Source organism: Poromitra crassiceps, assembly GCF_964638095.1.
Source record: "Poromitra crassiceps genome assembly, chromosome: 15".
In the NCBI taxonomy this organism is placed as follows: domain Eukaryota; kingdom Metazoa; phylum Chordata; class Actinopteri; order Beryciformes; family Melamphaidae; genus Poromitra; species Poromitra crassiceps.
The window spans coordinates 22,114,798-22,127,900 of NC_139634.1; the positions used below are offsets into that span (position 1 = coordinate 22,114,798).

At 42.1% G+C, this 13,103-nt stretch overlaps 1 protein-coding gene across 1 annotated transcript in view; it reads left to right on the top strand.

Annotated features, from left to right (window-relative positions):
- The window catches only part of ptcd3 (pentatricopeptide repeat domain 3), a gene marked incomplete at its 5' end in the record, with an annotated part of 16,396 nt that extends 8,663 nt beyond the window's left edge, over positions 1-7,733 (top strand). The window contains 12 exons of the mRNA XM_083652363.1: positions 514-658; positions 1,126-1,176; positions 2,077-2,166; positions 2,276-2,304; positions 2,397-2,503; positions 2,631-2,709; positions 3,172-3,262; positions 3,476-3,561; positions 4,753-4,892; positions 5,395-5,436; positions 6,629-6,781; positions 7,008-7,733. Of these exons, the coding sequence (XP_083508489.1) occupies positions 514-658; positions 1,126-1,176; positions 2,077-2,166; positions 2,276-2,304; positions 2,397-2,503; positions 2,631-2,709; positions 3,172-3,262; positions 3,476-3,561; positions 4,753-4,892; positions 5,395-5,436; positions 6,629-6,781; positions 7,008-7,062 (1,068 nt within the window). The 3' untranslated portion in view covers positions 7,063-7,733. The remainder of the gene's footprint in view (positions 1-513; positions 659-1,125; positions 1,177-2,076; positions 2,167-2,275; positions 2,305-2,396; positions 2,504-2,630; positions 2,710-3,171; positions 3,263-3,475; positions 3,562-4,752; positions 4,893-5,394; positions 5,437-6,628; positions 6,782-7,007) is intronic.
- Positions 7,734-13,103: the final 5,370 nt, after the last annotated feature.

Sequence of the window (13,103 nt, forward strand, 5' to 3'; positions counted from 1 at the left end):
TTTTTTCATGAAATGGGGAAAAGAAAGCTTATCTTTTCAGCTATCTTCTCTCTGAAGCTGGTTTCTGATTCACAGTTTACATGTGAGTTAAGGGGAAATTTAAGGGGAAACCTAATTCGGCATCTAACCCCGATAAACATGTAAATACACAGATTTTTCACTTAAGCTATAGAATAACGTATTTTTAACATCATTAGGTTAAATTATCAACCATGGCATAGGTACGAAAAAGAAACATGAAAAAATCTCATAATAATGAGAAAACATCACATAACAAAGAAAAGCTTCTCATAAAAAAAAGAGTAATCTTGCAATTATCTTGTTATTATAAGAATGAACCTGCCAATCGTTGTTTATAGTAGTCACCTCTACAATTGAATTGTTTACTTTTGGTGTCTGACTTTCATTTAGACAATAAAAAAAAATCATGTATGTTATATACCGTATATATATATATATATATTTATATATTTATATATATATATATATAATTAGATATATATGTGTCTGTAGGAGCTGCTGAACCAGATGAGTCAGCAGAGAGTTCAGCCCAACCTGTTGACTTTCAACTGTGTCCTCAAAGCTCTGAGGCGCTGCGGCTCTCTGGCCAAAACCCAGGCTCTGCACACACTGAGTGAGATGAGGGCTGTGGGGATAGGTGAGTACACACACACACACACACACACACATACACACACAGACTGTGATCTCTGGCCAAAACCCAGGCTCTGCACACACTGAGCGAGATGAGGACTGTGGGGATAGGTTAGTACACACACACACTCTGGTTCAGTAGCAAAATCACAGGAGACAATATAATGTTTGCCAATACAGTACATGGCAGTTGATATGGGCGGGGCCTATAAAACAAAAATCTAATAGCAAATCTAATATGATGATGAACTTTGATTCATTACATATTTGCTGTAGGATTTTGTCATCAATTATTCAGATACATAGATCTATGTACATACATAGATCTGTTATTCAGATACATAGATAGATAGATGCTTGTTAGCATTAATTTGGGAATCTACTTCTACTGTATACTTGTACGATAATTGTGTGTTCTGTATAATCTGTGTGTGTGTGCGTGTGACTGTGTGTGTGTGTGCGCATGCATAGCTGCCAGCCTGGCCACCTTCGACCACATCCTGGCAATCTTCTATAAAGCAGGTAAACAAAACATGTTGAGTGGCATTGAGCTACACAGTGATATTGGCATGCCATCGGTATCAGCCAGTAAAGGCTTTAAAGCCCCATTCAGCAGCTTTTCCAAGTTTTGCTATTGGGGAAACTGCGCCCTCTGGCTGCAATAGTATCTGTATCGATATCGCCATTCAAAGTCAACAAAACACAGCGCCAGAAAGCTCTATGTACATGTTGTGACATTGGGTACTCACCACATGATGAAATAATAATCCATAGTTACGTGAAACAAAATTTTCGTCACAAATCCACAACGAGTTACTTCCTTGTTTTCCTGGTACACAGCGCTTCAGCTGTACACAGCGCATGCGCGCTATGCCGCACATGCTGCCTCCGGGACGCCGGCACAAAAATGCCTAGTGCCAAGAGAGGCCTTTGGGGGGCGCTGTGGGACCAATAGAGGCGACATTCTCCCTCTTAGAATACACTGCACCATCTTCAATGACTAAAAAGCTGTTATATTAAGGTGAAAAAGTTACTGATTGGGGCTTTAAAATGAAATATCGGCATCGGCCTGACATTTCTGCCGATATGACAGGTTGATAAGATTACGCTTTAATTATCCCCAAATGCTTGATGCTTGAGTAAATAAAAATATGGCATGTTTTACATAAGTAGTTTTCTTATTTTGCCCAGTGAATGTGTACATTTTGAAAAGCACAGTATTTGTGTCGGCATCAGCCAGTGGGCCATCATGATAAGAGTAGGCATAATAATGTGTTAATTCCACTACAGGAGAGACTTGATGTTCTCTGAAATTAGGGGGGGGGGTGCGCATATATAAAATGTATATAGAAAATATCAGCATATTGGATATCGGCAAAAAATCCAATATTGTGCATCTACAGCTGTGTTGTCTCCCTTCAGCCTCCCCTGCCAAGAACCAGACTGACATTTTACAGGAGGTGATATCAGAGGTGTCAGGGAGCAGCTTCACCTGCCAGGACCCCGATGATGGTACATATACCTCCCTTGTTTTAATTACAAATAAATAGAAACCACGTGAACCTGGATGACTCATTGGTTTGTAATGCTGATCTAGTATTTTCTTTCTCTCTATATTCAGTTCTGTTCTTCTCCAGTGCCATGAGAATAGTAAGTATGTGTTGTTTAGGTCATCTATAAGCAGAGAAGGTATACATCTGTCTGATGTGTTCTTCTCTGTCATCTGTCTTTGTGTATAACAGTGCCTGGATACTAAAGATGTAGAGCTGGCCTACAAAGTCCAAAGTCTAGTGGAAGTGGGGGATAACTGGAGGCTTCTGGGAGATTCCTACCAACAGAGTATTTACTAGTAAGTAAACGAGGGTCTTCTCTTCTCCATGGATGCAGGATATTTGGATCTAATGACACTAATTGAGGAAAATGCTAAAAATCCAATACATCTCCATGGAAAATGTCCCTCCCTTTCTCCTCTCCAGTGGTCGCTTTTTCAACTTGTTGTGTATGATGGAACACATAGACGTGGTGCTGAAGTGGTACAGGCAGCTCATACCCTCGGTCAGTACACTCCGGTGTCTCTCAGAGGTCCCACGGGTCCTTGAAATCTTTGAAAGTTTGTGAATTGGAGAAAAAAAAAATCCTTGAAAGTGTTTGAAAATAGACATAAATAGACATGGGTCATTGAAAGTGCTTGGATTTATAATGTTTGTGCAATAATAGAAATGGAAGTTCTTTTTATTATTGTTTTTTAAACACAAGGACGGCCAAGCCTGTCTTTGTTATCACAAAAACCACACACCGCATGCACACACGTGTCGGCGGTGGCACACCCACACACACACATGCTGAGTGGTGCCGTGAAATTCAGTCTCTGCATTTATCCCATCCAGGCTTGTCCTTCCTCTGGGGGGCAGCCAGGAGCAGTGCATATAATGATACATTTTAACAGTACCTTTGTAATGTAATGTGATACATTTTAACAGTAACTTTGTAATGTAATAGATATATTTGTCTGTCTAGCTGTACTACCCGAACCCTCGGGGAATGAGGGACATGCTTCAGGCCCTGGACACAGACAGTCGCCTGGACCTTCTCCCCACTATATGGAAAGGTGCGGCTAATGCTGATGTTATGCTTATAGGGGTCGAGATTCAGGTTGATCGCTCTGTGACTGTAACTCAAAATATTGGCCCATTCATGTCAGCTATCACATCCCTGGGTCATGATTAGTCAAGTCTCCAGATTCTGTCTGTCTCGATATATCGAATCTATTCTAACCTGTCTATCTCTCTATATAATCTAATCTAATCTGTTTGTTTTCCAGATATCCACTTGATGGGTCATGATAATAAGTCAGATCTGGTGGAGGAGCTGCTGGGCCTGATGGCCAGAGAGAAGCACAGTCCTGAGGTCAGTAGAGCTGATAATCCACTGCATTCTTTCTAATGGCCAGCAGAGGGGGGGGCCACACTGGCTGCAAAAATAACTGATTGCATGGAAGTCAATGGGAAAATGACCCTACTTCTCACTTATGACCTCAGTAAACACTTTCCCAGTAAGTTTATGGTCTCAGTCGCTCGTTCCAAGTCTTCTTCAATGCAGCATTATTTTCATTTTGTAAATGATTGTAAAGCAGACTATGGTTTGGGGTGTGATTGACAGATCGATGGTCCAGTGATTGCTCAGCTCACGAATCATGGACCAATAGTAGGCAGCTCTGTGTGGTCTCACACTATAAATGGCTGCTTCTGCCTCCAAATAATCAGGCTGGCAATGGTGAAATGGCCAAACTTGAGGCTTCAAAACGGGAGTCCATAAAACAATGGGTGATGCCATAGTGACTACATCCATACTTTGATACAGTCTATGAATAAAACACGTACACATGCAGTGTAAGAAATTAAACAAAATATTTTGGGGACAGTCTAAAAAACGGGGGCATTTAGACAATTTTAGGGGCACTTAAAAAACGAATTACTGCATAAAGTTGCTAAAGCGTAGTGTAAACAACAGCGCTGTTTGTGTGAGTGTGTTCTTCGTCATCTTTTGGCAACCAGCTTGCAGATGTTGAGTGTGTGTTAGAGATGGAAATTAAAGAATTGAATAGAAATTAAAGCAACTATGAGCAAGATTTTCTATTGTTATTAAACAGTCTAAATGTAATATTGATGCCCCACATCTTACCTATAATAGTAGTTGAGACCAAAGCCGAGTGAATCGGCGAGTGCTGTCTGTGAGGCAGCAATATTACATTTAGACTGATTAACCCATTGATACCTGATGCAGCATTTGTGTGCGTATCCCTTTAAGACCGCGAACCGCGTTAATGCGGTTCGCGGTCTTAAAGGGATATGCACACAAATGAGGGATATACACACACAAATGCTGCATCAGGTATCAATGGGTTAATAACAATCGAAAAACTTGCTCATAGTTGCTTTAAATGAAATGAAAAATAGAAATCTTCGGGGCAATTTTTGCCCCTGGATCATGGTTTTTAGGGACATTCTGAGATTTCTTGGGAGAATCTTTGCCCTTGCCCCTGGCTAAATTCCTACACTGTGTGTGTGTCTGTGTGTGTGTGTGTGTGTGTGTGTCTAGGTTCAGGAGTCCTTTGCAGTGTGCGCTCTGGATGTAAAGGGTGTGTATGAAGGAGACAGGAGCAGGCTGGAGTGGAGCACCTCCTCCCTCTCCCACATCACCTGCCTGCTGCTGCGAGCCAACAGGACCCAACAGGCCTGGTGAGCAAGACACCTCTGTCCATCTCTCTGTCTATCAGTTCATTTATGACAGAGACACCTCTGTCATAACTCAGTTGAGTGAAATTTGGCAGGGCATTTAAACATAAAAAAAAATCTCAATTGCGCACTTATAGCTACTGTGTGCTGCCGTGCCACTGGTTAACCCGGCCTTTGCATGCCATAGGTTGCTGAGGCCTGCCCTAGACTGAAAGTTAACTCACAAACGCATAAGTGAGTGAGGCATACTATTCAAGTTGAATGCATCGCCGTAGGGAGAGAACATAATGTTATGGGGCACCAACGTAGTAGCTAACTGTTGCTAACTGTAAGTGTTAACGATAGGTCAGGCCAAGCAGTGGTCCTAATAAGAAATTAGTAGACATTCATATCTTTGAGGCAGCATTCTATAAGACTTAGAGGCGCATTTTAACAATAACAGTCTGGCTCTCTGGTGTTAAAGTGAAAGCCACCTGACCTCTCTTCCTTTTCTTCCTGTCTCCAGGGACATGCTGCAGCTCTTCAAATCTAAGAACCGGGTTCCTTCGTAAGTTTCTACCTTCACTACAGCCATACAGACTACCTTCACTACAGCCATACAGACTACCTACCTTCACTACAGTCATACAGACTACCTTCACTACAGCCATACAGACTACCTTCACTACAGCCATACAGACTACCTACCTTCACTACAGCCATACAGACTACCTACCTTCACTACAGCCATACAGACGGAACTGTTCATCCACTTTGGCATTGAATGTGTTTTTGTTGACCAATCGCCTTACTTGCTAACCTTGCGAGGCAGCAGGATCCGCGCAAGATCATGAGATCACGATGACATGACAAATCCATCTACGCTCCGATCTATTGGTTTGAATCTGAACCACCATCTATTGGTTTGAATCTGAACCACCAGTGATCTATTGTTTTGACTCTGAACCACCGGTGGTTCGCACCAAATCAATCAGCGTCCAGAGGCAGCTACTGTTGGGATTTAGGTGTGACGACGGCGAGAAGCGAGCACGTGATAGACAGAGGGTTCATCCAATCACCTGCCAAGTAGCTTGTGCCTGCCTGCCCCTTTCAACGGTTTGCTGAGCACGATCCCAGATGGTTCTGTGAATACAAACCATCTGGCAGCATCAGGTTAATTACTTATACTACATATATGGGTTTTCCTTTGACCGTGCCGAGTGGAGCCAGGCCATGCTGATTTGCGTTTCCATTACCAGTTTAAACACGCCAAGCCGTGCCCGAGATGGACCTTCTCCGGAGTCGGGCCAAAGCGCAGCGGACCCACCTACAAGCGGGCTGTGGTGACATCTCGCCAACTGACTCGTGACTACCCCCCTCCTGCCTTCGCCCCCTCAAGCGTGTGTTGCGAGACTCATTTCTGTGCTGGAGATCAGGGAAAGACGTGTGGTCAGCTCCATTAGGCTACTTATAGCTTCTAACGGAATCTCTGTGATTTGACGTTTAGTTTCTCTCCTGTGTTTTTGTTTGTACTTTCAGATATCTGCTTTATATGTCCTGGTGGCTTTCAGCCATATCAGAGCCGTGTTATGTTAACTAGAACTATTGCGCACTCATTTCTAGTGTGCCTCACTGCCTCGTACTCTTTGTGAGAAAAAAGCCAGACATACTGTATCTGCTGCAGTTGAGCACAAATACGGTACTCGCGTTCACGCTGTGACTGTTTGTGACCTTTTTGTTGATGCTACGGTCTTCTCCAGTGACGAGCTGCTGGAGGACTTCCTGACCGCCTGCTGTGGCACCCCCGAGAGGGCGGTGGAGCTGGTCCAGCTGTCCGCAGCCTTCTGTCTGCCGGCAACGCCCAGGCTGGCACAGCGAGCACTGAGCGAGTTCAACCTGAGCGAGCAGCAGAGGTGAGGAACATAGAATTTGAATTGTTTATTGTGTGGGGATAGAGATAACTGAAGAGGAGCTGTCAATCATTGGATTGTGCCTCTTCAAAATCTACTAATTTAATTATTTATATAATTGGTTCTCCCAGCACCCATCATTTCTTAATGGGATCTATTACCTGTATTTATTTATTTTTTCTCTGATTCCAACTCCACAAACTATCTTGTTTGTCTCTGTTCCATCCAGGTCCATATTGTCTGAGCTGGAGTGTGGAGCAGGAGAGCCCGCTGACACCAACTGAGTGAGAGAGAGAACATACCGTATCCACCATGGATCCACCCTGAGTTTAGACAGCGTCAAAATACTTCCCCCAGATTGAATGGTCCCTCCATGTTTCACCTGCAGTGAAACATCAGATCTGGTCAACACTCAACACAGGGTTAAAAATCCTCCATGTTTCACCTGCAGTGAAACATCAGATCTGGTCAACACTCAACACAGGGTTAAAAATCCTCCATGTTTCACCTGCAGTGAAACATCAGATCTGGTCAACACTCAACACAGGGTTAAAAATCCTCCATGTTTCACCTGTAGTGAAACATCAGATCTGGTCAACACTCAACACAGGGTTAAAAATCCTCCAGGTTTCACCTGCAGTGAAACATCAGATCTGGTCAACACTCAACACAGGGTTAAAAATCCTCCATGTTTCACCTGTAGTGAAACATCAGATCTGGTCAACACTCAACACAGGGTTAAAAATCCTCCATGTTTCACCTGTAGTGAAACATCAGATCTGGTCAACACTCAACACAGGGTTAAAAATCCTCCAGGTTTCACCTACAGTGAAACATCAGATCTGGTCAACAGTCAACACGGGCTTAAAAATCCACAGATAGGAAATCTGACGGGTCCATGAAGAAGAATTAACTTGTTTCTATCTCTGTGTATTAAAAATGTGTATTAAGTCAATTCAATCTGGAGCTTCCCCCTATTATTCCATGGTGTTAGTGACTGAACTGGGCTGAATGTGTGTGTATATTTTCAAAATGATATATTCAGTAACCATGTATTAAGTTTATTTAGGCAAGGTGGAACAAATACATCAATTTGACAACAGTTTCTTCGGGAACTACATTGTAACTATCTCGCCCAGTTTCATGATATAATATGATATTTCAAAGACCTGGAAGTCGGCATCTAGATTGAACCTGTAGTGAGGGATGTTGGTAAAGTGCTTAAACACCTAAGTCTAGCATGATTAGTAATTGATGGCTTACATTGTCATGCAAGATGACTGTAACTAAGCTATACCGCTGATATAGTCTATCATGTAAATTTAAATTGTCGAAAATACAGAAAGAATTGTGGAAAGGTCAAGACACACCTATTCCTCCATGTTTGAGAATTTGATAAATTGTGTGGGAAAACATTATTAGACCATAAAGCATTCCCATGGAAAACTCATGGAATCTTACATCCACACAACAGTGGGAACCCTACATGTATTATGATGTCTGAAAACCCTGGGACACATTAAACATGGTAACATGTTGCCTTCAGGGAGCCGCAAAATCCATCATTATAAAATATTCAGCTCTGTGGGGGCATCATGAGAGGAGAGTTTATGTTGCTGATAACTAACCAACTTCCTCAAACAGCTGATAAGAAGCTTCCTCAAAATGCAGTGTGTCATATTGAAGGCATCTGGACTGGAGTGTCGGACTGACAGTTCGTTTCCCAGCGCCGTTACAAGTAAAGGAGGCCCTGCATTCATAATCTTAGTTGAATAAAAGTATGAAAATATTAGCATACATGTTACTTAAATTTAAAAATACAGTATTGTTATTGAATTATAACTATTTACTTATTCATCATGTGTAGCTATTATCACATAAATGTTGCAGCTGGAAATGGTGGGGCTGATTTCCACTACTTTATACTGTGTAGATTACAGTCATCTGTAATAATGCATCACAATTATTGGTTGATTATATTTTGTATTAATATGAATCTACAAAGTAATGAAGGTAGTGAAATAGAAAGTACAATATTTTCATCTGAAATACAGTGGAGTAGAAGTATAAAGCAACATCAAATTGTAATACTCAAGTAAAGTATCAGTACCTCAAAATTGTACTCATACAGTATGAGAAGTACTTAGTTATTTTCCACGTGTATGCATAAGTCTGCAGCAGTAGCGGAGCGTACACCGGGGCCCACTCCCATCCATTTTTTTTTTGCATGCCAGGCCTGAGTGTGAGAGCAATTCAATCAATAGACAATAACATTGGTGTGTTTAAAATGAGATATTCCACTAAATATGGCTAAAACAGATTCAAACATGCAAAAAAGGCAAATTTTTCTTCGCCACCGGCCTTAAAGGAGAATTTCGTTTTTTTTTAACCTGGACCCATCTCCTGGCATTAATTAAGATCTGACGACTCACCCAGTGATCTCCGCGGCGTTTCTGGCCGTCCTAGCGTTGTTTTGAGATCAATAGCGTCCAAGTCAGTTGTAAAATGGAGCTGATTTGGGGCCAAGTGTGAGCCTGTCTTTACTGCATCTAAATAGCTATTTTTACTCCCGTTTTCGCCAAATATCGTCAGAATCTGATCCCTCAAGAAGCACCACAGTGATATTTCGCCAAAGGCTGTTTCCTGGAGTCCCACAGGGATCAAATTACCTCAAACGTGATCTCAGTCACCAAGTCTCGTGAAGTCCCGCGATACTTTCCTGCTGACTGGCCAAGTACAGGCAGGACGCTTTGCGGTGGTGGTTTTAGCGTAACCTATGTGGGGTTTGGCATAACCTTCGTTATTTCGAATCCCACATAGGTTACGCCAAACCCCACATAGGTTACGCTAAAACCACCACCGCAAAGCGTCCTGCCTGTACTTGGCCAGTCAGCAGGAAAGTATCGCGGGACTTCACGAGACTTGGTGACTGAGATCACGTTTGAGGTAATTTGATCCCTGTGGGACTCCAGGAAACAGCCTTTGGCGAAATATCACTGTGGTGCTTCTTGAGGGATCCGATTCTGACGATATTTGGCGAAAACAGGAGTAAAAATAGCTATTTAGATGCAGTAAAGACAGGCTCACACTTGGCCCCAAATCAGCTCCATTTTACAACTGACTTGGACGCTATTGATCTCAAAACAACGCTAGGACGGCCAGAAACGCCGCGGAGATCACTGGGTGAGTCGTCAGATCTTAATTAATGCCAGGAGATGGGTCCAGGTTAAAAAAAAACGAAATTCTCCTTTAATTGGGAAAAAAAAATTGGATGGGGAGGCCCCCTAAGAGCTTCGCCCCCCCCCCCCCGGGCTGATAGGGTCGCTCCGCCCCTGGTCTGCAGACTTAGACCATTTATGAGCTGCATGTCTGGGCCGCTGTCTGAGGTGTGTGTGTGTGTTTGTGGATAATTTAAGAATTAAATCATTATTTTGATTAAGTCAATAAAATACAGTAATTAGGGCGGGGGGAGGAAACCTTGGTGTGTGGCATGTACACTGCCCTAGAAAGGCAAACAGCAGTGACTAGTTTTTTGTTTTGCAGGTAGGCTATAGCCTACTGTACGTGTGTGTTAACAGTAGCCTATATATTTATTTATATGCTAGTACTGACACTTGTATTCTAACGGTGGACTTGCCAGTAACAAAGAAACCATCAAACCATTTCATGATGAAACTCAGTTTAGTAAGAATAACCTGTCGCTACTCTCAGGGCAGTACAGGTGTGTGTATGTGCATTGTGTAAGTACGCATGCGCGTGTCTGTGTGTGCAAGCCTGTACAGGTGTGCATTTCAGAACGGCAGAGAATCAGAATTTTTTCTCCGACCAATCAGCAGTAGAGTTTGCAGCGCAACCAAATATGGACAAGTGGGCTAAAGGGAGGGGGTCAGAGGGGGTTAAGATGGGTGTGGTCTGTGGACAGAGAGTATTGTTCTTCAGGGAACCTGCTTGAAGCCACACACACACTGATACACACCGAGTACACACATCCTGTAGCTATGGACTGCCACTAGTATTAATTTATCCTGGTTGTAAACTTGTCAGACAAACGGCACCATAAAGGCAGATTTTTGCTTCCTAGCGAAATCATTGAAAGGAAATTGTCTTGACCACAGTTGTCTCACTTAGTTTCGTCAGCTATTGCTTTCTGTGATGAAATGTGCAAGTAGCCGACAAGACGTGACTCAGGCAGTCAGTCCCACGTTGGTCCATTCTTTGAGAAGTGGGTGCAGCTCAGGACAACAGGCCCTGAATGGCACCGGCTCAAAGACAAGTGAAGAATGGGAGGTGTACATTTACCCCAAAAACAATGGCAGCTGCGTTCACCTCGAGGAAGGCAAAATTACAAAAACAGTTTTTGGAGAAAAAGACACAAAACAATCAGGAGTTGTTTTTTCTCCCACTGCTTTTTGAAGTTTACATGCATACAGAACACTTCGGTTGACTTGAAGTCCTTCAACTCATTTTGTTAACAAACTAACATAGTTTGGAAAGTTGGTTAGGACATACATACTTTGTGTATGACAAGTATTTTTAAAACAGTTTGGAAAATTCCAGAAAATGATATCAATGGTCAGTCAGTGTGTCTCTCTCTTTCTCTCTCTCTCTCTCTCTCTCTCTCTCTCTGTCTCTCTCTCTCTCTCTCTCTCAATTCAATTCATTCTATGAATGTCACAACAACAATATTACCAAAGCATCAGAATCAATTAAACAAAATGAACATTACACATTAATACACATGAATTAATACATTAAGACACATATACAGATACAGATACATAGGCTATTATCAGTCTCTCTCTCTCTTCATCATCTGTCTGTCTGCCTGTCTCTTGTTCTTTGTGCCTATCAACGTTCTTTCTGTCTCCATCACACAGTCTCTATCAGTGTCTGCTCCTCTCCCTTTCTCTCGCTCTCCACACACACACACACACACACACACACACACACACACACACACACACACACACACACACAACTTTGGGACAGGAAAAACAGCCAACAATAGTGAATTGGCCAACAGGGTGCTTGGCTTGTTATATCACATGAGTCAGTCAAGCAAAGCCAAGGCCTTCTGTCACTGCATTCACACAGGAGTTCCAATCATCTGTTATAGTGTGGCTTATTTTAAAGGTGCTATGTGTAACCTGTTAACATCATCAATAGCCTAAGGTGTGGCTTATTTTAAAGGTGCTATGTGTAACATGTTAATATCAATAGCCTAAGGTGTGGCTTATTTTAAAGGTGCTATGTGTAACATGTTAATATCAATAGCCTAAGGTGTGGCTTATTTTAAAGGTGCTATGTGTAACATGTTAATATCAATAGCCTAAGGTGTGGCTTATTTTAAAGGTGCTATGTGTAACATGTTAATATCAATAGCCTAAGGTGTGGCTTATTTTAAAGGTGCTACATGTATGTAACATGTTAACATCAAGCATCATCAGCAAGGCATCCAGTCTGCTGGAAAGCCATAAGCAAAGAAGAATATGTCAAGTGTGACATCGTCAGTGACATCATTTTTTTTCCATTTAATGTTTATTTGTATAGGGACAGATACATAAACATAGAACATTTAACAGGAAATGGTCTTATGTCATATAATTTCTAGCCTAAGCTAATTTGCAATGTTTGTCCCTAGATGTTATAGGGCAAATATTAAAAACAAATATACAATAAACAATAAACAGTAAACAACAAGGATGGATGCATCAGTGATGACATCATCACTGTGGCATCATCACTGTTGACATAATTAGTGACATCATCTCTGACATCATCATCATCATCGGTGACATCTAACAACTGAACTAGACCATAGGACTGGCTTGGCTGTGAGTGGGGAAAGATTTCATCACTGATGATGTCACAATCTCTATGGCATCATCAGTGGGTATGACATTGTCAGTGATTTATGACATCACTGATGATGTCACAATATCTATCCATAAGTGGTATCATCAGTTTCCCTCTTTGAATAACTTATGGAAAACATTTGAGGTCCAGCGCTCGTCCTGTCAACGTCTGATGACATCATTGTCTGGTCCTCTTTTTGATGGTTTTTAGTTAATCCACAGCTTGCCAAGAGGAAAACTTGATATAGGCGAAGCAGGTTAACACAAGACAATTTCTGCTTCATATTCGCATTCACCACTGTAGTTCCAGGAAATAGGTAAGGAAAAAGTCAGCGAGCGGCCACCTTCTGGAACGATCTTCCTGCTTTTCTGTCATAAAGAAGGAATTTACTCTCTGACAAGATTCAGCACATCACCCTGCTAGACAGAGAGAGAGACAGAGAGAGAGAGAGAGAAGGGTGGGAGTAGGG